The 21,311-nt window shown below is 38.4% G+C and overlaps 1 protein-coding gene across 1 annotated transcript in view; it reads left to right on the top strand.

Annotated features, from left to right (window-relative positions):
* Nucleotides 1–8,471: 8,471 nt before the first annotated feature.
* The window catches only part of LOC127931874 (one cut domain family member 2-like), a 53,451-nt gene continuing 40,611 nt past the window's right edge, over nucleotides 8,472–21,311 (top strand). The window contains exons 1-2 of the mRNA XM_052526015.1: nucleotides 8,472–9,775; nucleotides 13,835–13,921. Of these exons, the coding sequence (XP_052381975.1) occupies nucleotides 8,659–9,775; nucleotides 13,835–13,921 (1,204 nt within the window). The 5' untranslated portion in view covers nucleotides 8,472–8,658. The remainder of the gene's footprint in view (nucleotides 9,776–13,834; nucleotides 13,922–21,311) is intronic.

The following is a 21,311-nucleotide window of genomic DNA, read 5'->3' on the forward strand; positions in this document are numbered from 1 at the left end:
ATAAGAATAAGAATAAGAATAAGAATAATAATAAAGACAATATTTGTTTTACTTCTCAAAGTGTTTCTTGATTTCTGAAATAAATAATAATTCATACATTAATGTAAATACTTTTTTAATTCATTCTTTAATTCCTTTATAAAGTATTACAATAATTTGTTATTTGCTAGTTTCTTTATATATTAAATCAAATAATGTATTACTTTATTCTAGTAGAAATGTCGACTTGATCTAAATATTTACAATTAGAATAATAATTAACTTCGAATGTTTTGTTGCTAAATAAAAAAATTAAAAATTATTCCGTCGAAAAAGCGAGTCATCCCAACAGGATATAATATGCAAATGAGAGGGGTCAGATGGCTCGAGCTGAGGGCCTGACCTCTGATCTCTGATGACCGCTCATTCTTGTCTCCTAATGTCCCGTGCTTGTAAAGAGGCCCTAAGACAGAATGCCCTTCAAAAGCATCATGCTGAAAACAACCTGTCATTGAGGATGGAAATTCTAAATGTTGAGAAGAAGATTTTGTAAAGCCAGCATTTATATATATATATATATATATATATATATATATAGGCTTTACTTTACTCGTGACCTGTTGGCGATAAACTAGTATAACCAAGACGCGTATATTTAGACGTTAACGTTATTAGTCAGACTTGTATGAAATAGAATAGTTGATCATTATCGAAGTTGACTACAAGGTATAACAAACAAGGTGCATTTTTAAAAACGTATACTTTTTTTCTCCTAACGTTATTCTACTGTCGCAACTACGTATAGGCTATAGTGTTCCATTCGTTTCATATTAGTTGTCATTATAACCTAATTGTATAGGCGTCATGCTGCACACGTTTAGGACAGTCACATACCTGAATGTGAAGGTTAAATGTATAATGTATAATATCAAATGCGTAATAAGCTCCAAAGGGAAGAAGTGTACATATTTTGTTCTAATTGTTGCTGTCTTACTACACGTCAATCAATAATTCAATCAAATGTTGTGATTAAAAGACCGCGCGCGCCTGAGGACATTAAATAATCATGGCGTTGAGATAGAAGACTCCCTCTTTCCTCTCCTAGAAATGACGACTCCTGTGTGTATCTGTATGTATCTGTGTGTATCTGTATGTATCTGTGTGTATCTGTGTCTATCGGTGTCTATGTGTGTCTATCTGTTGCGTTTCAAGTGCCGGGCTTTCCTGTATTAAATTATTCACAATAACCATACCGGGATGTTAATTAAAATCATCGTTAATATTACACGAAAGGGTCAACAACAAAATACCACAATTATGGACATTTCTGAATCGTTAATGTGTTCAAGCTGACTGACTGTAAATGACCAATGAAAGTATTTCTGCAAACTAACAACTAATTACTCCGCATCCTATGTATTACCTTCCCTGCCTTAGCAGTCACATTCTACTTTTAAATATCAGTAAATTCATTTGTTAATGTGTGTATTGTCAATAAATAAATATATGCAACATGTAAAAAAAAAAAATATGACAGAAACAAGAGTGATAAGCTATAATTCATTAATAACTATACCATGTTCGAAAATTAAAACGGTCAGAAAGATATCAGTGTAAAATAGTCTGAAACCCTGATAGTTAGCCTTATAGTCCAAGCAACAATTATATCTCGTCCTTGAGAACAGGGATGTGAATGGAGATGGCATGTGGCCACGCTCTGCGGTCAAAACACGAGTTGTGTTCATCTTTCCTTATTGACGAGTAAAACATCTTCTATTGTCCCCTTGTTAAAACAGCTTTCACGCATAACATAGCACGAACAATGAGGCCGCATGTCAAAGTTTGGACAGAGAGAAAGCGAAGAAGAAGAAGAAGAATGGGGCGGTATTTCCTTTCAGTACCTAGAAACTAATAAAGTGCCAGAAAGTTGTTGTTAATGTCGAACTATCTAAAATGGTAGATCTATATGCCGAGGTGTAGGCTACAATATATATATATATATATACTATATATATAAAAGATGGGTGAAGGATGAGGCCCACGTGTATCCTGTTGAAAATAGAGGTTATTTGCGTTTTGTATTTTTTTTTTTTACATTTGCAGTAATAAAGACAATTCAATAATTTCACTAACCGGCTGTAGGCCTACCAGATGTTAGATATTATTAGTAGCCTATGCATACACTAACATGTCTGGTTGATTAACGCAATGTAAATCGTTTGGCCTAATAATAATAATACCAATAAATGCATAATATCAGGCACCGTAATGATAATATTATTATAACGAATTACAATTAGATTGGTAATAATAACATTAAGACATACATCAAATATGTATTGTCTATTTTAGGACCTCAAGTTGCATAAATCATAAAGTAGCATTAATGAATATTATTTCATGGTTCAAGCCAGGATTCGTTGGACACACACTTTAAGAGTAGCCTATTTGTGATTGAAATGAAAATAACTATGGACTACTACAGTTCAACCAAGCCATTCTAATGATTCTCTCATTTTCTTTGGTATACAATTTTACCAACGACTTTAAATTGAAACAAATACATTTCGAGTATCAACTTGGTTTCTTCACACACATTAGGATACAGCACATGTTTGTGCATAGCCCACAGAGTGTGTGTCTCCCGGCCAGTCAGTCAGTCAGCACCGTCTGTAGAAAGATTCCCGGCCGACCTATCGCCCTCTCTCTCCCGTCACTAGTCTAGTGAAGCTTTCCCTTTTTCTGAACCCTTTATTTAAGAGCTGCTCATGAAATGTTTAGTCCACGAATCCAATGACAGCAATAATCATAAGCAACAACCCAGGCTGGTAACAAAGGAATGTGGGCCACTTACCTAACGCCTTCTGAAACAGGGAACATGTAGGACGCTGGGTAATGGACTCACATCGCGGCTAGCTACAGCAGCGTAGGGACAGATGAAAAGCACCAACTGATTGCCAGTAACGGTATAGATTAGCATGGGCTCTGCAGCACAATGATTCTAATCAATACTAGCCTACTGCACTTGCTGAGCAGATGGCAGGAGAGACCAGGACGAACATGAAAGAAGAAAATAAGAAAGAAAAAATGTCGCAATCTCAACCCGGAATTATATATACTTTATATTTGCGTTTTGGTTAAGAAAGTACCAGACTCAGAGAGACTTGCACATTATGTTTTATTAACTATAGGCCACCGTGTCTTCCTGATTTTAGATGTTAAGGTTAATTTGTGAGGGGGATTGGATTTTAATTTGTGGCCCGACGATATTTGCACCTATCTTGTTTTCAGACAGATTTTAGTGTGTCTCTGCATAGGCATCTAATATTAGACTACTTTATAGGCTAATCGTAATTCATTTGATTAATGTGTTTGGAAACTTGTGGCTTTACAGATTGCTAAAAATTTAATCTTTCGCTTCTTTAAATTGATATAGACTCAGACTACAAATGAGAAGAAAAAGTCTAGTTTTCACAGACAATGTTTACAAGACATGTACAATTAGTTCAGTATTGTGATTTGTATATTAGCTATAAATTACTGTACAGAGTAGTCAGCACACAACCCATGTTTTTGTCTCCATACACTGGGGGAAATGTAGGCTACTCGGTCATATAAAATAGACTTAAGGTCCATATATAGAGTAGCTTAGAAACCATGTTGATTCGGACTCATTTTTAGAATAGCCTACATTGATTTGTTGACTACTGGTAAACAATCTCCAGCAGTACGTATTTTGACGCAAAGTCGAGGTTGGAGTCCCAACACGGAAATAATACAAAACCCCTCTCAAAAGATGTGAAAGCAAAAGGAGCCTAAACGTTTGTTGATCTTTCAATCATAATATCCGCGGAAGGTAATTGTGTCGGTGCAGTGCACCACGCGTTGTCCAAACGACCAACAAAGGGAGAAAGGACCCACAGGTACAATACTGTTGTCCCCCCCCCCCCCCAATTTGCGGTCTCGTCTGCTGCTCGCTGGAAGTTTTAGAATAGGCCCGTGCTCGAAGGGACCCCCTGCTCCTCCTTTGACAGCTGATCAAAAGGAAAATAGGACACGCTTTTTCAGACTTCTGTCCTTCTTCCTTAATTACAGTGTCTTCAAACCAAAGCAACATCTGCGCGATTTCCAAACAAAATAGCCAGTTTCCCAAACCAAAGCAACCGCGGCTTCCGAGAAATCTGTTACTTTTAAAGCTGTTCTGTTCAAACCAAATGTGACCAATGCTGTGTCTTTGTGCCGTCTCTCAGTGCTCTCAAAATACGTTTTTGTGTCACCCAATTATAATGGTGAATTTCGACATCATACCGAGTGTACAACTTGCCTGCCTGCCTTGAAAGACCAAAGAGACAAAGATGTGGAGAATGTATAAGGGTAATCTTGAATAGGCCTGGGTAAGATGGAGAAGAGAGAACGTTTAAAGGTGATATGGTAAACTATCACATGATAGGGTGTATGTGTTTCAAGTTTCAAGTTGTATTTGTGTGTGAGTGTTGATGTGTGAGAGTGGAGAAAAACAGAGAGCGAGAAAGAGAGAGAGAGAGAGAGTAATGTTTACTGTAAAAAAATAAAAAATAAAAAGTTTTATTCACATAGGTTTATTATCTATTTCACTTGCTTTGGCAACGTTAACATATGTTTCCCCCATGCCAATAAAGCCCTCGAATTTGAATTGAATTGAGAGAGTTTGTTCTAGTTTTCAGAAACGGACCTTGAAAATGTGATGAAAAGCGAACAGAAGGTTATCTGCACTTTGTTTTATCCAGTGGTGTAAAGTACTTCAAGTACAACTACTTTTAAGTACAACTACTTTTAAGTACAACTACTTTTAAGTACAACTTAAGTCATTTTTGTGGGTATCTGTACTTTACTTTACTATTTATATTTTTGACAACTTTTACTTTTACTCTACTATGTTCCTAAATAAAATAATGTACTTTTTAACTACTTACATTTTCCCTGAGAACTAAAAGTACTCGTTACATTTAGAATGCTAAAGCAGGACAGAATTATGGCACCTGTCAATATAACACTTTGTCATCCCTACTGTCTCTGATCTGGCAGACTCACTAAACACAACTACTGTCTCTGATCTGGCAGACTCACTAAACATAACTACTGCCTCTGATCTGGCAGACTCACTAAACACAAATACTGTGTCTGATCTGGCAGACTCACTAAACATAACTACTGTCTCTGATCTGGCAGACTCACTAAACACAAAGACTGCCTCTGATCTGGCAGACTCACTAAACACAAATACTGTCTCTGATCTGGCAGACTCACTAAACACAAAGACTGCCTCTGATCTGGCAGACTCACTAAACACAAATACTGTCTCTGATCTGGCAGACTCACTAAACACAAATACTGTGTCTGATCTGGCAGACTCACTAAACACAAATACTGTCTCTGATCTGGCAGACTCACTAAACACAAAGACTGTCTCTGATCTGGCAGACTCACTAAACACAACTACTGTCTCTGATCTGGCAGACTCACTAAACACAAATACTGTGTCTGATCTGGCAGACTCACTAAACACAAATACTGTGTCTGATCTGGCAGACTCACTAAACACAAATACTGTCTCTGATCTGGCAGACTCACTAAACACAAATACTGTCTCTGATCTGGCAGACTCACTAAACACAAATACTGTGTCTGATCTGGCAGACTCACTAAACACAAATACTGTCTCTGATCTGGCAGACTCACTAAACACAAATACTGTCTCTGATCTGGCAGACTCACTAAACACAAATACTGTCTCTGATCTGGCAGACTCACTAAACACAAATACTGTCTCTGATCTGGCAGACTCACTAAACACAAATACTGTGTCTGATCTGGCAGACTCACTAAACACAAAGACTGCCTCTGATCTGGCAGACTCACTAAACACAAATACTGTCTCTGATCTGGCAGACTCAATAAACACAAATACTGTCTCTGATCTGGCAGACTCACTAAACACAAATACTGCCTCTGATCTGGCAGACTCACTAAACACAAATACTGTGTCTGATCTGACAGACTCACTAAACACAAATACTGTGTCTGATCTGGCAGACTCACTAAACACAAATACTGTGTCTGATCTGACAGACTCACTAAACACAAATACTGTGTCTGATCTGGCAGACTCACTAAACACAAATACTGTGTTTGTAAATGATGTCTGGGTGTTGGAGTGTGGCCCCTGTCTGTCTGTAATTAAAATTAATATACGAAAATAGTGCCTTCTCGTTCGCTTAATATAAGGAATTTGATGTATGGCATTTACTTTTAGTTTTACTTTGCATCAACTATTTAGTACTTTTTCTACCACTGTACTTAAGTACATCTAAAACCAGATACTTTTAGACTTTTACTCAAGTAGTATTTTTACTGGTTATCTTCCACTTTTACTCGATTCATTTTCTGTGAATAAGGTATCTTTACTTTTACTCAAGTATGACAATTTAGTAGTAATTTAGTTTATTTTACCTTCATTTTACTAGGCAAGTCAGCTAAGAACAAATTCTTATTTTTCAGTGATGACCTAGGAACAGTGGGTTAACTGCCTGTTCAGGGGCAGAAGGACAGATTTGTACCTTGTCAGCTCGGGGATTCGATTTTGCAACCTTTCGGTTACTAGTCCAATGCTCTAACCACTAGGCTACCTGCCGCCCCAGTTACAGAGAGGAGATACAAAGAGTAGATACAGAGAGGAGATACAGAGAGGAGATACAGAGAGGAGATACAGAGAGGAGATACAGAGAGGAAGGGGTCACAGAGAGGAGATACAGAGAGGAAGGGGTTACAGAGAGGAGATACAGAGAGGAGATACAGAGAGAGGAGATACAGAGAGGAAGGGGTCACAGAGAGGAGATACAGAGAGGAGTTACAGAGAGGAGTTACAGAGAGGAGATACAGAGAGGAGATACAGAGAGGAGATACAGAGAGGAGATACAGAGAGGAAGGGGTTACAGAGAGGAGATACAGAGAGAGGAGATACAGAGAGGAGATACAGAGAGGAGATACAGAGAGGAGTTACAGAGAGGAGTCACAGAGAGGAGATACAGAGAGGAAGGGGTCACAGAGAGGAGATACAGAGAGGAGTTACAGAGAGGAGTTACAGAGAGGAGATACAGAGAGGAGATACAGAGAGGAGATACAGAGAGGAGATACAGAGAGGAAGGGGTCACAGAGAGGAGATACAGAGAGGAGATACAGAGAGGAGATACAGAGAGGAGATACAGAGAGGAGATACAGAGAGGAAGGGGTCACAGAGAGGAGATACAGAGAGGAGATACAGAGAGGAGATACAGAGAGGAGATACAGAGAGGAAGGGGTCACAGAGAGGAGATACAGAGAGGAAGGGGTCACAGAGAGGAGATACAGAGAGGAGATACAGAGAGGAGATACAGAGAGGAGATACAGAGAGAGGAGATACAGAGAGGAGATACAGAGAGGAGATACAGAGAGGAAGGGGTCACAGAGAGGAGATACAGAGAGGAGTTACAGAGAGGAGATACAGAGAGGAGATACAGAGAGGAAGGGGTCACAGAGAGGAGATACAGAGAGGAGTTACAGAGAGGAGATACAGAGAGGAGATACAGAGAGGAGATACAGAGAGGAAGGGGTCACAGAGAGGAGATACAGAGAGGAGATACAGAGAGGAGATACAGAGAGGAGATACAGAGAGGAAGGGGTCACAGAGAGGAGATACAGAGAGGAGTTACAGAGAGGAGATACAGAGAGGAGATACAGAGAGGAGATACAGAGAGGAAGGGGTCACAGAGAGGAGATACAGAGAGGAGATACAGAGAGGAGATACAGAGAGGAAGGGGTCACAGAGAGGAGATACAGAGAGGAGATACAGAGAGGAGATACAGAGAGGAGATACAGAGAGGAGTCACAGAGAGGAGATACAGAGAGGAGATACAGAGAGGAGATACAGAGAGGAGATACAGAGAGAGGAGATACAGAGAGGAAGGGGTCACAGAGAGGAGATACAGAGAGGAGATACAGAGAGGAGATACAGAGAGGAGATACAGAGAGGAAGGGGTCACAGAGAGGAGATACAGAGAGGAGATACAGAGAGGAGTTACAGAGAGGAGATACAGAGAGGAGTCACAGAGAGGAGATACAGAGAGGAAGGGGTCACAGAGAGGAGATACAGAGAGGAGTTACAGAGAGGAGATACAGAGAGGAGATACAGAGAGGAGTTGAGAAGACATTTAGACATTCTGACATTACACTCCAAATGCAAGAGATGCGTCTAAATCTCTAGCAACCCTTATATCTGACTGGCACTCTACCCAGTAAATATGGATATGGGAGAGGCAGCCAATGAAATGCCTTGGTTTAAACCAAAGAGCGACTGTGGGTGGTCAGATCAGCCGTCCTTAACAAAGAGCCCTCCCCTGCCAGCGTGTTAGGCTGTCCGTTCAGCAAGCCCATCCTGGACAGCTCCAGTGTCCTAAACAGAATACGTAGGAGGAGGAGAGGGCTCGGACATGGATCTAGGAAGACTCAGCACTGGCCCGTCTGATAGAGATCGGTAAAAAAAATAAGATTTATATTTAAAATTTTAAAAAACCGAGAGGCCTTAGAGAAAAGAAACCGAAGGAATTAGCAAAACCCATCCCGGCACAAAATATTAAATAGATCAATGGACTGAATGAGGGCTGAATGAAGACTGCCTATAACGCCTATCGATGCCTGTCCAAGGATCTGGATGCCTACGCCATGAACCCAGAGATGACAATGGACAGCATTGGCAATCTGCATGGCGGACTGAGCCATGACCAGGACTTGATGAACAGCCACAGCCCCCATCACACCCGGAACGCGGGGGCTTCTTTACGGTTACATCAGGATCTGACTGCTGCATCGTCGCGGTCCGCCATGGTGTCAAGCATGGCAACGATTCTGGACGGAGTCGGAGAGTACCGACCAGAATTGTCTCTCCCGCTTCATCACGCTATGAGCATGCCGTGTGATACATCCCCACCGGGGATGGGTATGAACGGCACATACACCACGTTAACTCCACTTCAACCTTTACCCCCAATTTCAACCGTTTCGGACAAATTCCACCATCCGCATCACCATCACCATCACCACCAGCGTCTCTCTGGGAACGTAAGCGGGAGTTTCACGCTGATGCGGGACGAGAGGTGTTTACCAGCAATGAACAACCTCTACAGTCCCTATCATAAGGACATGACCGGGATGGGTCAGAGTTTATCCCCCCTGGCCAGCAGCCCTCTTGGCAATGGCTTGGGTTCTCTTCATAATACACAGCAAAACCTCCATAACTATGGCACTCATGGGCACGACAAGATGCTAAGCTCCAACTTCGATGCCCACACTGCCATGCTGTCCAGGGGTGATCAACACCTCTCACGAGGCCTCGGTGGCCCCACGGCAGGTATGATGCCGCATTTGAACGGGATGCACCACACCGGGCACCCGGGCCACCCTCAATCCCACGGGCCTGTGTTGGCTTCCAACCGGGACAGACCGCCCTCCTCCTCGGGACAACAAGGTAACAACTCGGGGCAGCTTGAAGAGATCAACACCAAAGAAATTGCACAAAGGATCACAGCTGAACTGAAGCGGTATAGCATCCCCCAGGCTATATTCGCTCAGAGGGTGCTGTGTCGCTCGCAAGGCACCCTTTCAGACCTCTTAAGGAACCCCAAACCTTGGAGTAAACTTAAATCTGGAAGGGAGACCTTTCGAAGGATGTGGAAGTGGCTGCAGGAACCCGAGTTTCAGAGGATGTCAGCCCTACGGCTTGCAGGTAAGACAAGGTATCCTCAATAAAACATAACCTTCTCTGCCGCTGTTTGTATGTCTGTCTGCCTGCCTCTCTGCTAGTAGTCAGGCTATAGCCCTGCACTAAAATACAGTTCAGTATCTATCTATCTATCTATCTATCTATCTATCTATCTATCTATCTATCTATCTATCTATCTATCTCACTGCTGACAAGCCTAGATTAACGAATTTCGTCCAAATTATAGTAGTAGTATTGTTATCATTGATTCATAATAACAATCGATTTCAATGAAAAGGTACATTTCTCTGTCTAAAATTATTTCTCTATTTAATAATGAGCTATATATGCTATTAATATTCTGTGTTTATTGTAGTCTAAACCTTTTGGGGGGAATTCTCTTTTAGTGACGAGCAAGTTCTTCTGATGAAATAGTACTTGTGGTAATATTTTCATTTTTATTTGATATTATTATAAGCATAGATAGATAGATACCACCGCTTTTCAACATGTGCAACGCTGAAAACAGCACCAGTCCCTTAATTTGAAATACCCCTCAAAATTGTATTTTCATGTTTGATTTTATGGGGGAGGCATATTAATTCATTTATTTTAAATTGTATTGTATTTGTTTATTTATTGAATAGACATATTTACACCTGGAGTAAGCAGTTTAAGGAATATTGTGTAAATGTATTGCTTGGACTTTTTCTGTGGGTGTTCGGTCAAGGAGAGGGAGAGAAAGAGAGAGAGAAACGAGACAGGGGACCGTTACAGACAGAGAAGTGTGAGGAGCTTTTTTTTCCAATCAAAGCCAGAGAATGCGTTGAAAACAGGCCAAATATATCGAAGGCTGGTCTATAGTAAGGCTGGTGCCCCCTCTAGCGAGAACGCGTAGAACGACTAGACCGGCTTTCTTTTGTTCGGGCAATGCGAAAAAATGAACGGTTGGTTTCCTTTCAGAAATGATTGTGGATTGTTTTTTAGTAAGGTTTCTCGTTTTATTTTAGTTCACGATCCTCAAAAAAAAATGTTTAAATATGTAGTAGACTATATTGACGCAAACAAACATTTGCTATTATTTCAGTAAATGCTATTTATTTATTCTTCACTGATTAATAACTTGATATAGCTACGTAATCCTAAATGTAAAATATTACAGGCGTATAGGCTGTATATTGATGTTTACAAGTATAGTGTGGAAAGTTGACTGTTTTGACTAAAACCGAAGGGGATACTGCCTAATTGAGATGAGATTTAGAGAGGAAGGTAGACCAGGGGCGAATAGTGGATCAATATTTCAAAATTGTGCGCATTTTCTAACAAGGCATTATCAATAAAATCCAGCCTGCTACACTGTAAGACCCAAACAACTACAACATTAGATTTCATTTATATATAAATTGTTAATGTATTGGCGATAATGACATTTGACGAGGCTATAATGCAGTAACTGAGCACATTTGAGTAATTTAACAGATGCTCTTATCCAGAGCGAATTACACTACTGAGTATATTTATTTTCATTCATGCTTGTCCCCGATGGGAATCGAACCCAAAAGCCTGGCGTCCTAAAAGCCATGCTCTACCAACTGAGCCACACGGGAAAACATACTGTGTAAATGGAAAGATATTAGGTTGCTCCACATGCTCTCTGTCATATATATATATATATATATATATATATATATATGTGTGTGTCCCTTCTATGATCAGTAAATTGCCTGGACCGGAATCCGGTGAATATTGAATCAGGCCGTTTTAAAACAAATATATATATTCATATTAGTTATGGAACGATTGTAAAATAATTGGCACCATTCAATTATCCCCAAATATAGCCTATCACTTGGTAGCCTATTTGACAGAGGAAATGCCTTCCCTTCTTCCCCGCAGCAGAATACTATAGTTTACAGATGGCCGTAACTCTGCGGCCATGCAGCTCGGGGCTTTGGGGGAAGGTATTATGTGATCGGCTCGCGAGGCAGCAGCCAGGGAATTGAATAGAAGAACAGAAGCTGCAGCGCACGGGGCTCAATGAATTATTGATAGAAATCTCTGCGTGACCAACAGCTTGAGCACAAAAAAAACGTCAGCTTGTCGCGGGGTTAACCAGCTAGGCAAAATGTGGAGACAGGGCGCCCAGGCTTTTGTTCGTTGTTCGTTGTGCTGCAGGTGTAATGACGTAAATAAATATCACTGATTGAAAATGCTGAAGCATAGAATTATGTGAAAGATGTGGTTGTAATACAATTGGAAATTCGGCATGTTTTTACTGTCCAATGAATCACCTTATATAAAATAAATGTATATAGTATGCTTACAGGCGTATTAATAGGGATGTAACCATTAACAACCATTACAGTAGCTGTTGGTCGTATACTAATTATTTGATACGACAGTTTCTACTGGGGGAAATAGAAAATCTCCAGGTGTCCTTTTCACTGCCGGGTCTCAGCACAGGGAAAATGGACCCTTCGCCAATTTATTAGTCTGGTCAAATCAAACGTGACACTTGACTCAAGCTTATTCCGCGCGCACTCACATTGCCGCATGCAATCAGGCTGTCCTGGTCCTGCCTGACACCTTGAGGTGCCTGCCACGGACCCGACAACATTCCCTGTTTACAGTTAGCCTAGCCTACATCATTGACATGCAACTCACAAGTCCAGCTGAACTAACTTGACCAAATAAATAATCACACGGGATAGTAGTCATGATTGAATTATGGACGGTTGAGATCGACCATGTGGACCTTATAGCCTCCTTAAGAATGAAGGAACGAGTGGATATATATAGGCACAATAAACAAATTAATAGGCCTATAGAGACATAAGAAAATCAACGTTTTATAATAATGCACCACTAGACTATCGAACATTTCCTTGTTTATATTTGTGTATACTCTCGGCTATAAGGCTTTTATTTGGGTGTTTAAATAAAATGTCAGATTTATTGAGATTTAGTGAACATTAGCTATGTCATAACCTTAGAACAATTCTTACAATATAAACATGATCAGTGGGTTAATATCTTACCAAATGTCGTGAAAACATCAAAAGCGCCAGTAGGCCACGTTTCATAATGTTTCCCAATATTCCTCTGGCATCATTGTGAAATTAGACACAAACTAAAAATAGTTATTCAAAATCACATGTAACATTAAATTACATAGTTACATCTTTACTGAAGTAAAATTATGTTAATGTTATATATATATATATGGACACAGAAAACAAATGGAAACATGATTAACGAACAGAAACACAAGACCAAGCTCAGAATTAAGACAGCACACATTCTTGTTTACTGTCACTCCTGTCTTTCAGTTAAGACATGCGGTTATGTCACTTTTTCAAAGAAATCTGTTAGACAGTGGATCAATGGCGATAATCCCCACAAGATTAAATGGGCATTAATGCTGACAACAATAACATAAACGTGTGGACCCAGATCGCATTGATCTACAGAACCTGATCCGACGCCGTTCCAGTAATGCTGACGAATCAGGCGGGGTGATACCCTCTTCCCATCACTGGGGCTATCTCTGCAGCGTCTCCTCTCCTAAACACCCACATCAACCTATTATCCTCAGACCGAAGAATGTCTTGTTGGATTGACAGTGCACTTTGAGGAAGACTGAATTTAAACGTGTGTGTAAAGAGTATTATTGCAGCCTAAAATAACATGTTTTAAATGTGAATTGTGATGACAGTGTGTGTGTGGGGGGGTCCAACTCGGGCCTGTTAGTTAGGCTCGATGTTTGCATATATTCGTATAAGGTGCTCTCATCCAGAAATGGGGACATTATTAATCAATTAATATTCAACATGTTCTCCTGTTTGAATGATTTTTGATATTTTAAAATCTACAATTGAAGAGTGAAGTACACTATATATATATATGTGTGTGTGTCGTTTCTATCTCATGTCCACTGAAACGGGAAATCCTTAATAATGACATTACAAATGCAGAGTAATAATACATTAGTGTGTATTTATTCCTAATGTTGTAGTCGGGCTAAACAAACAGCTGCCAGAGAACAGATCACCACACCAAGCCTTTTCCCTGTGTCCCTTACAGGTACCAGTAGAGAGCACGCCATGATTGGGTCAAATGGGATGCATTGTCAGACACTGACAACATTGTGCACAGGGACTCAAAACTATGGTATGTCAAAAAACCAATAAAGTAAATATGTAGTAATGCTCAACAGATACTCATATACCTAGTATTATATACCTAGTATTATATACCTAGTATTATATACCTCTAGTATTATATACCTAGTATTATATACCTAGTATTATATACCTAGTATTATATACCTAGTATTATATACCTCTAGTATTATATACCTAGTATTATATACCTAGTATTATATACCTAGTATTATATACCTAGTATTATATACCTAGTATTATATACCTAGTATTATATACCTAGTATTATATACCTAGTATTATATACCTAGTATTATATACCTAGTATTATGTACCTAGTATTATATACCTAGTATTATATACCTAGTATTATATACCTCTAGTATTATATACCTAGTATTATATACCTAGTATTATATACCTCTAGTATTATATACCTAGTATTATATACCTAGTATTATATACCTATTATTATATACCTAGTATTATATACCTAGTATTATATACCTATTATTATATACCTAGTATTATATACCTAGTATTATATACCTAGTATTATATACCTAGTATTATGTACCTAGTATTATATACCTAGTATTATATACCTAGTATTATATACCTAGTATTATATACCTAGTATTATATACCTAGTATTATATACCTAGTATTATGTACCTAGTATTATATACCTAGTATTATATACCTAGTATTATATACCTAGTATTATATACCTAGTATTATATACCTAGTATTATATACCTAGTATTATATACCTAGTATTATGTACCTAGTATTATATACCTAGTATTATATACCTAGTATTATATACCTAGTATTATATACCTAGTATTATGTACCTAGTATTATATACCTAGTATTATATACCTATTATTATATACCTAGTATTATATACCTATTATTATATACCTAGTATTATATACCTAGTATTATATACCTCTAGTATTATATACCTCTAGTATTATATACCTAGTATTATATACCTAGTATTATATACCTAGTATTATATACCTCTAGTATTATATACCTAGTATTATATACCTAGTATTATATACCTAGTATTATATACCTAGTATTATATACCTATTATTATATACCTAGTATTATATACCTAGTATTATATACCTAGTATTATATACCTAGTATTATATACCTAGTATTATATACCTAGTATTATATACCTAGTATTATATACCTAGTATTATGTGTGTTTAGTATGAAATCCCATTTGAATTGATTGAATATGATTATTGGATTCATTTTATAAAGAATATATCCAGTATTTAAATAAATGTTATGTTGTATAGGAAATATCCAATTGTGGATAATAATCTTTAATCTGTGGTTTATTAAGGCCATTTTAAGGTAAACTATACCTACTTATGATGAAAACACAACCATTATTAACCCAGACATTTATCAGATAAAAAAAATGATGAGAGGGTTGTTTAGAAAAGTAAATATTTTTTTTATATATTTTTTTCAGTAGGTAACGTTTGCATAGGTTCTTTGACAAATTATATATGCTAAATTATTAAATTATATATATGCTAAATATGCTAAATTATCCAATGAGTTGATGAGTTCGCGTTGCTTTTGACATTAGCCAATTTGATAAACTACAATATAAAGATTAGTTTTTACTGAGCAACATGTGTTCTCTCTATCACAGTGTGTTTTCCAACCCGAGTCTAAGATAACAGAAGGCTGAGTAGCAGTATTTCTCCTCTCCAGTTAAAGCAGTAGCTATTAGATAATCGGCTAGCCTGGTCTGACTGGCCACACAGTCCAACAGTGACCCTCTGTATCGCCTTGTCATCTTCCTGCTGTCAACACACAGCTTGTGTAAAAAGGGCAAAGTTGATCCCCCCCCCCCACCCCTGCTCTCTTCTAAAACCAAAAAGTACACGGACTCACTCACTCTTGGTCACGTGCAACCCCTGTCTGTCTATAGACAAAACCACTGAACCAAAACCGTGTTTGGAAATGTGAATTATGTAGTCATCAAAAAAATGATGCTTTTCAGAATCTTACTTGGCTTTGTGAATTTTTTTTATATTACGATATATTTGTCGGTCGTATTCGACTTTGAAGCAAACCGAAATGCTGGACACTTATAGGTGGTCGATACAGGTTTTTAATGTGTCAGAAGTATCAGTTATTTCTGTATTATAAGGAGTATTGTAAGGAGTAATATACATAGTATTTTAGGCAGTATTATAAGGAGTATTATAATTGGTATTACATGGAGTACTATAATTAGCATTATAAGTAGTAATATAAGGAGTATTATACAGAGTATTATAATGAGTAATATACAGAGTATTATACGGAGTATTAGGAGCATTATTTTAAGGATTATAATAAGTAATATTATAAGGAATGTTATAAGGAGTAATGTGGGAAGGGTTATAAGGGGTGTTATAAGGAGTAATGTGGGAAGGGTTATAAGGGGTGTTATAAGGAGTAATGTGGGAAGGGTTATAAGGGGTGTTATAAGGAGTAATGTGGGAAGGGTTATAAGGGGTGTTATAAGGAGTAATGTGGGAAGGGTTATAAGGGGTGTTATAAGGAGTAATGTGGGAAGGGTTATAAGGGGTGTTATAAGGAGTAATGTGGGAAGGGTTATAAGGGGTGTTATAAGGAGTAATGTGGGAAGGGTTATAAGGGGTGTTATAAGGAGTAATGTGGGAAGGGTTATAAGGGGTGTTATAAGGAGTAATGTGGGAAGGGTTATAAGGGGTGTTATAAGGAGTAATGTGGGAAGGGTTATAAGGGGTGTTATAAGGAGTAATGTGGGAAGGGTTATAAGGGGTGTTATAAGGAGGGTTATAAGGAGTGTTATAAGGAGTATTATAATTAGTATTATGAGGAGTATTATAAGGGGTGTTATAAGGGGTGTTATAATTAGTATTATGAGGAGTGTTATAAGGGGTGTTATAAGGGGTGTTATAAGGAGTATTATAAGGAGTGTTATAAGGGGTGTTATAAGGGGTGTTATAAGGAGTGTTATAATTAGTATTATAAGGAGTGTTATAAGGGGTGTTATAAGGAGTGTTATAAGGAGTGTTATAAGGGGTGTTATAAGGAATGTTATAAGGAGTAATGTGGGAAGGGTTATAAGGGGGGTTATAAGGAGTGTTATAAGGGGTGTTATAAGGGGTGTTATGAGAAGTGTTATAAGGAGTGTTATAATTAGTATTATAAGGAGTGTTATAAGGGGTGTTATAAGGGGTGTTATAAGGAGTATTATAAGGAGTATTATGAGAAGTGTTATAAGGAGTGTTATAAGGAGTGTTATAAGGAGTATTATGAGAAGTGTTATAAGGAGTGTTATAAGGAGTATTATAATTAGTATTATGAGGAGTGTTATAAGGGGTGTTATAAGGAGTATTATAAGGAGTGTTATAAGGAGTGTTATAAGGAGTATTATGAGAAGTGTTATAAGGAGTGTTATAATTAGTATTATAAGGAGTGTTATAAGGGGTGTTATAAGGGGTGTTATAAGGAGTATTATAAGGAGTATTATGAGAAGTGTTATAAGGAGTGTTATAAGGAGTGTTATAAGGAGTATTATGAGAAGTGTTATAAGGAGTGTTATAAGGAGTATTATAATTAGTATTATGAGGAGTGTTATAAGGAGTGTTATAAGGAGTGTTATAATTAGTATTATGAGGAGTGTTATAAGGGGTATTATGAGAAGTGTTATAAGGAGTGTTATAAGGAGTATTATAAGGAGTATTATGAGAAGTGTTATAAGGAGTGTTATAAGGAGTGTTATAAGGAGTATTATGAGAAGTGTTATAAGGAGTGTTATAAGGAGTATTATAATTAGTATTATGAGGAGTGTTATAAGGAGTGTTATAAGGAGTGTTATAATTAGTATTATGAGGAGTGTTATAAGGGGTGTTATAAGGAGTGTTATAAGGGGTGTTATAATTAGTATTATGAGGAGTGTTATAATTAGTATTATGAGGAGTATTATAAGGAGTGTTATAAGGGGTGTTATAAGGAGTGTTATAAGGAGTGTTATAATTAGTATTATGAGGAGTATTATAAGGGGTGTTATAAGGGGTGTTATAAGGAGTGTTATAAGGAGTGTTATAAGGAGTGTTATAAGGGGTGTTATAATTAGTATTATGAGGAGTGTTTTAAGGGGTGTTATAAGGAGTGTTATAAGGAGTGTTATAAGGGGTGTTATAAGGAGTGTTATAATTAGTATTATAAGGGGTGTTATAAGGAGTGATATAATTAGTATTATGAGGAGTGTTATAAGGGTGTTATAAGGAGTGTTATAAGGAGTGTTATAAGGGGTGTTATAAGGAGTGTTATAAGGAGTGTTATAAGGGGTGTTATAAGGAGTGTTATAAGGAGTGTTATAAGGGTGTTATAAGGAATGTTATAAGGAGTGTTATAAGGGGTGTTATAAGGAGTGTTATAAGGAGTGTTATAAGGGTGTTATAAGGAGTGTTATAAGGAGTGTTATAAGGGGTGTTATAAGGAGTGTTATAAGGAGTGTTATAAGGGGTGTTATAAGGGGTGTTATAAGGAGTGTTATAATTAGTATTATAAGGGGTGTTATAAGGAGTGATATAATTAGTATTATGAGGAGTGTTATAAGGGTGTTATAAGGAGTGTTATAAGGAGTGTTATAAGGGGTGTTATAAGGGGTGTTATAAGGAGTGTTATAAGGGGTGTTATAAGGGTGTTATAAGGGGTGTTATAAGGGGTGTTATAAGGGTGTTATAAGGAGTGTTATAAGGGTGTTATAAGGGGTGTTATAAGGAGTGTTATAATTAGTATTATAAGGGGTGTTATAAGGAGTGATATAATTAGTATTATGAGGAGTGTTATAAGGGTGTTATAAGGAGTGTTATAAGGGGTGTTATAAGGGGTGTTTTTTGGAGTGTTATAAGGAGTGTTATAAGGGGTGTTATAAGGGTGTTATAAGGAGTGTTATAAGGAGTGTTATAAGGGGTGTTATAAGGAGTGTTATAAGGAGTGTTATAAGGGGTGTTATAAGGGTGTTATAAGGGTGTTATAAGGAGTGTTATAAGGAGTGTTATAAGGAGTGTTATAAGGAGTGTTATAATTAGTATTATGAGGAGTGTTATAAGGAGTGTTATAAGGAGTGTTATAAGGGGTGTTATAAGGAGTGTTATAATTAGTATTATAAGGGGTGTTATAAGGAGTGTTATAATTAGTATTATGAGGAGTGTTATAAGGAGTGTTATAAGGGGTGTTATAAGGAGTGTTATAATTAGTATTATAAGGGGTGTTATAAGGAGTGTTATAATTAGTATTATGAGGAGTGTTATAAGGAGTGTTATAAGGAGTGTTATAAGGAGTGTTATAAGGGGTGTTATAAGGAGTGTTATAATTAGTATTATGAGGGGTGTTATAAGGGGTGTTATAAGGAGTGTTATAATTAGTATTATGAGGAGTGTTATAAGGAGTGTTATAAGGAGTGTTATAAGGAGTGTTATAAGGGGTGTTATAAGGGGTGTTATAAGGAGTGTTATAAGGAGTGTTATAAGGGTGTTATAAGGAGTGTTATAAGGAGTGTTATAATTAGTATTATGAGGAGTGTTATAAGGAGTGATATAATTAGTATTATGAGGAGTATTTGTCATAGAAAAGCACAAAACACTGCATCTTTTGGGTCTGAGTTTATCCTGATGTGTGTGTGTGTGTGTGTGTGTGTGTGTGTGTGTGTGTGTGTGTGTGTGTGTGTGTGTGTGTGTGTGTGTGTGTGTGTGTGTGTGTGTGTGTGTGTGTGTGTGTGTGTGTGTGTGTGTGTGTGTGTGTGTATGTGATGGGTGTGCGTGCGTGTGTGTGTGTTTGGTGTGTGCGTGTGCAAAAACCCTGACGGTAGATAAATGGAACAGGATTTTATTCCCCCAAATCCCTCTGAGACTATTTCCTTATCAGTACAGTGACATCACTAAAAGTCAATGAGAGGGAGCTGTGATTGGTTGTTTCACAGAGCTAATAAATAAGTCTGGTTACGAACCTTTGGACTGTTGGCTGTGTGGACACTGTGATTCCTTGATAGGCTGCCGGGCTCCAACCATCATCCTGTTGATTAGAGAAAGAGGGAGACACTGTGTGTGTATTGTGTGTGTGTGTGTGTGTGTGTGTGTGTGTGTGTGTGTGTGTGTGTGTGTGTGTGTGTGTGTGTGTGTGTGTGTGTGCCTGCGTGCTTGCGTGTGAGGTAAACAACCTCACTATCCATCTTCAGTCTTTGATATGGTTGAATGCAGTGAAATGATGTCAGTTAGACTCTCAATGCAAATGTAAAAACTGAGTAGGAACTGTCTGCCTGTCTGTTGTTAGCAGGAAGTGTCTGCCTTTCGGTTAGCAGGGACTGTCTGCCTGTCTGTTGTTAGCAGGAAGGGTCTGCCTGTCTGTTGATAGCAGGAAGTGTCTGCCTGTCTGTTGATAGCAGGAAGTGTCTGCTTGACTGTTAGCAGGAAGTGTCTGCCTGTCTGTTGTTAGCAGGCAGTGTCTGCCTGTCTGTTGTTAGCAGGAAGTGTCTGCCTGTCTGTTAGCAGGAAGTGTCTGCCTGTCTGTTGTTAGCAGGAACTGTCTGCCTGTCTGTTGTTAGCAGGAACTGTCTGCCTGTCTGTTGTAAGCAGGAAGTGTCTGCCTGTCTGTTGTTAGCAGGCAGTGTCTGCCTGTCTGTTGTTAGCAGGAAGTGTCTGCCTGTCTGTTTGCAGGAAGTGTCTGCCTCTCTGTTGTTAGCAGGAAGTGTCTGCCTGTCTGTTAGCAGGAAGTGTCTGCCTGTCTGTTAGCAGGAACTGTCTGCCTGTCTGTTGTTAGCAGGAACTGTCTGCCTGTCTGTTGTTAGCAGGAACTGTCTGCCTGTCTGTTGTAAGCAGGAAGTGTCTGCCTGTCTGTTGTTAGCAGGAAGTGTCTGCCTGTCTGTTAGCAGGAAGTGTCTGCCTGTCTGTTGTTAGCAGGAACTGTCTGCCTGTCTGTTGTTAGCAGGAACTGTCTGCCTGTCTGTTGTAAGCAGGAAGTGTCTGCCTGTCTGTTGTTAGCAGGAAGTGTCTGCCTGTCTGTTAGCAGGAAGTGTCTGCCTGTCTGTTGTTAGCAGGAACTGTCTGCCTGTCTGTTGTTAACAGGAAGTGTCTGCCTGTCTGTTGTTAGCAGGAATTGTCTACCTGACTGTTAGCAGGAACTGTCTGCCTGTCTGTTGTTAGCAGGAAGTTTCTGCCTAACTGTTGTTAGCAGGAAGTGTCTGCCCGTCTGTTGTTAGCAGGAAGTGTCTGCCTTTCGGTTAGCAGGGACTGTCTGCCTGTCTGTTGTTAGCAGGAAGGGTCTGCCTGTCTGTTGATAGCAGGAAGTGTCTGCCTGTCTGTTGATAGCAGGAAGTG

This window comes from Oncorhynchus keta, chromosome 9, assembly GCF_023373465.1.
Source record: "Oncorhynchus keta strain PuntledgeMale-10-30-2019 chromosome 9, Oket_V2, whole genome shotgun sequence".
NCBI lineage: Eukaryota > Metazoa > Chordata > Actinopteri > Salmoniformes > Salmonidae > Oncorhynchus > Oncorhynchus keta.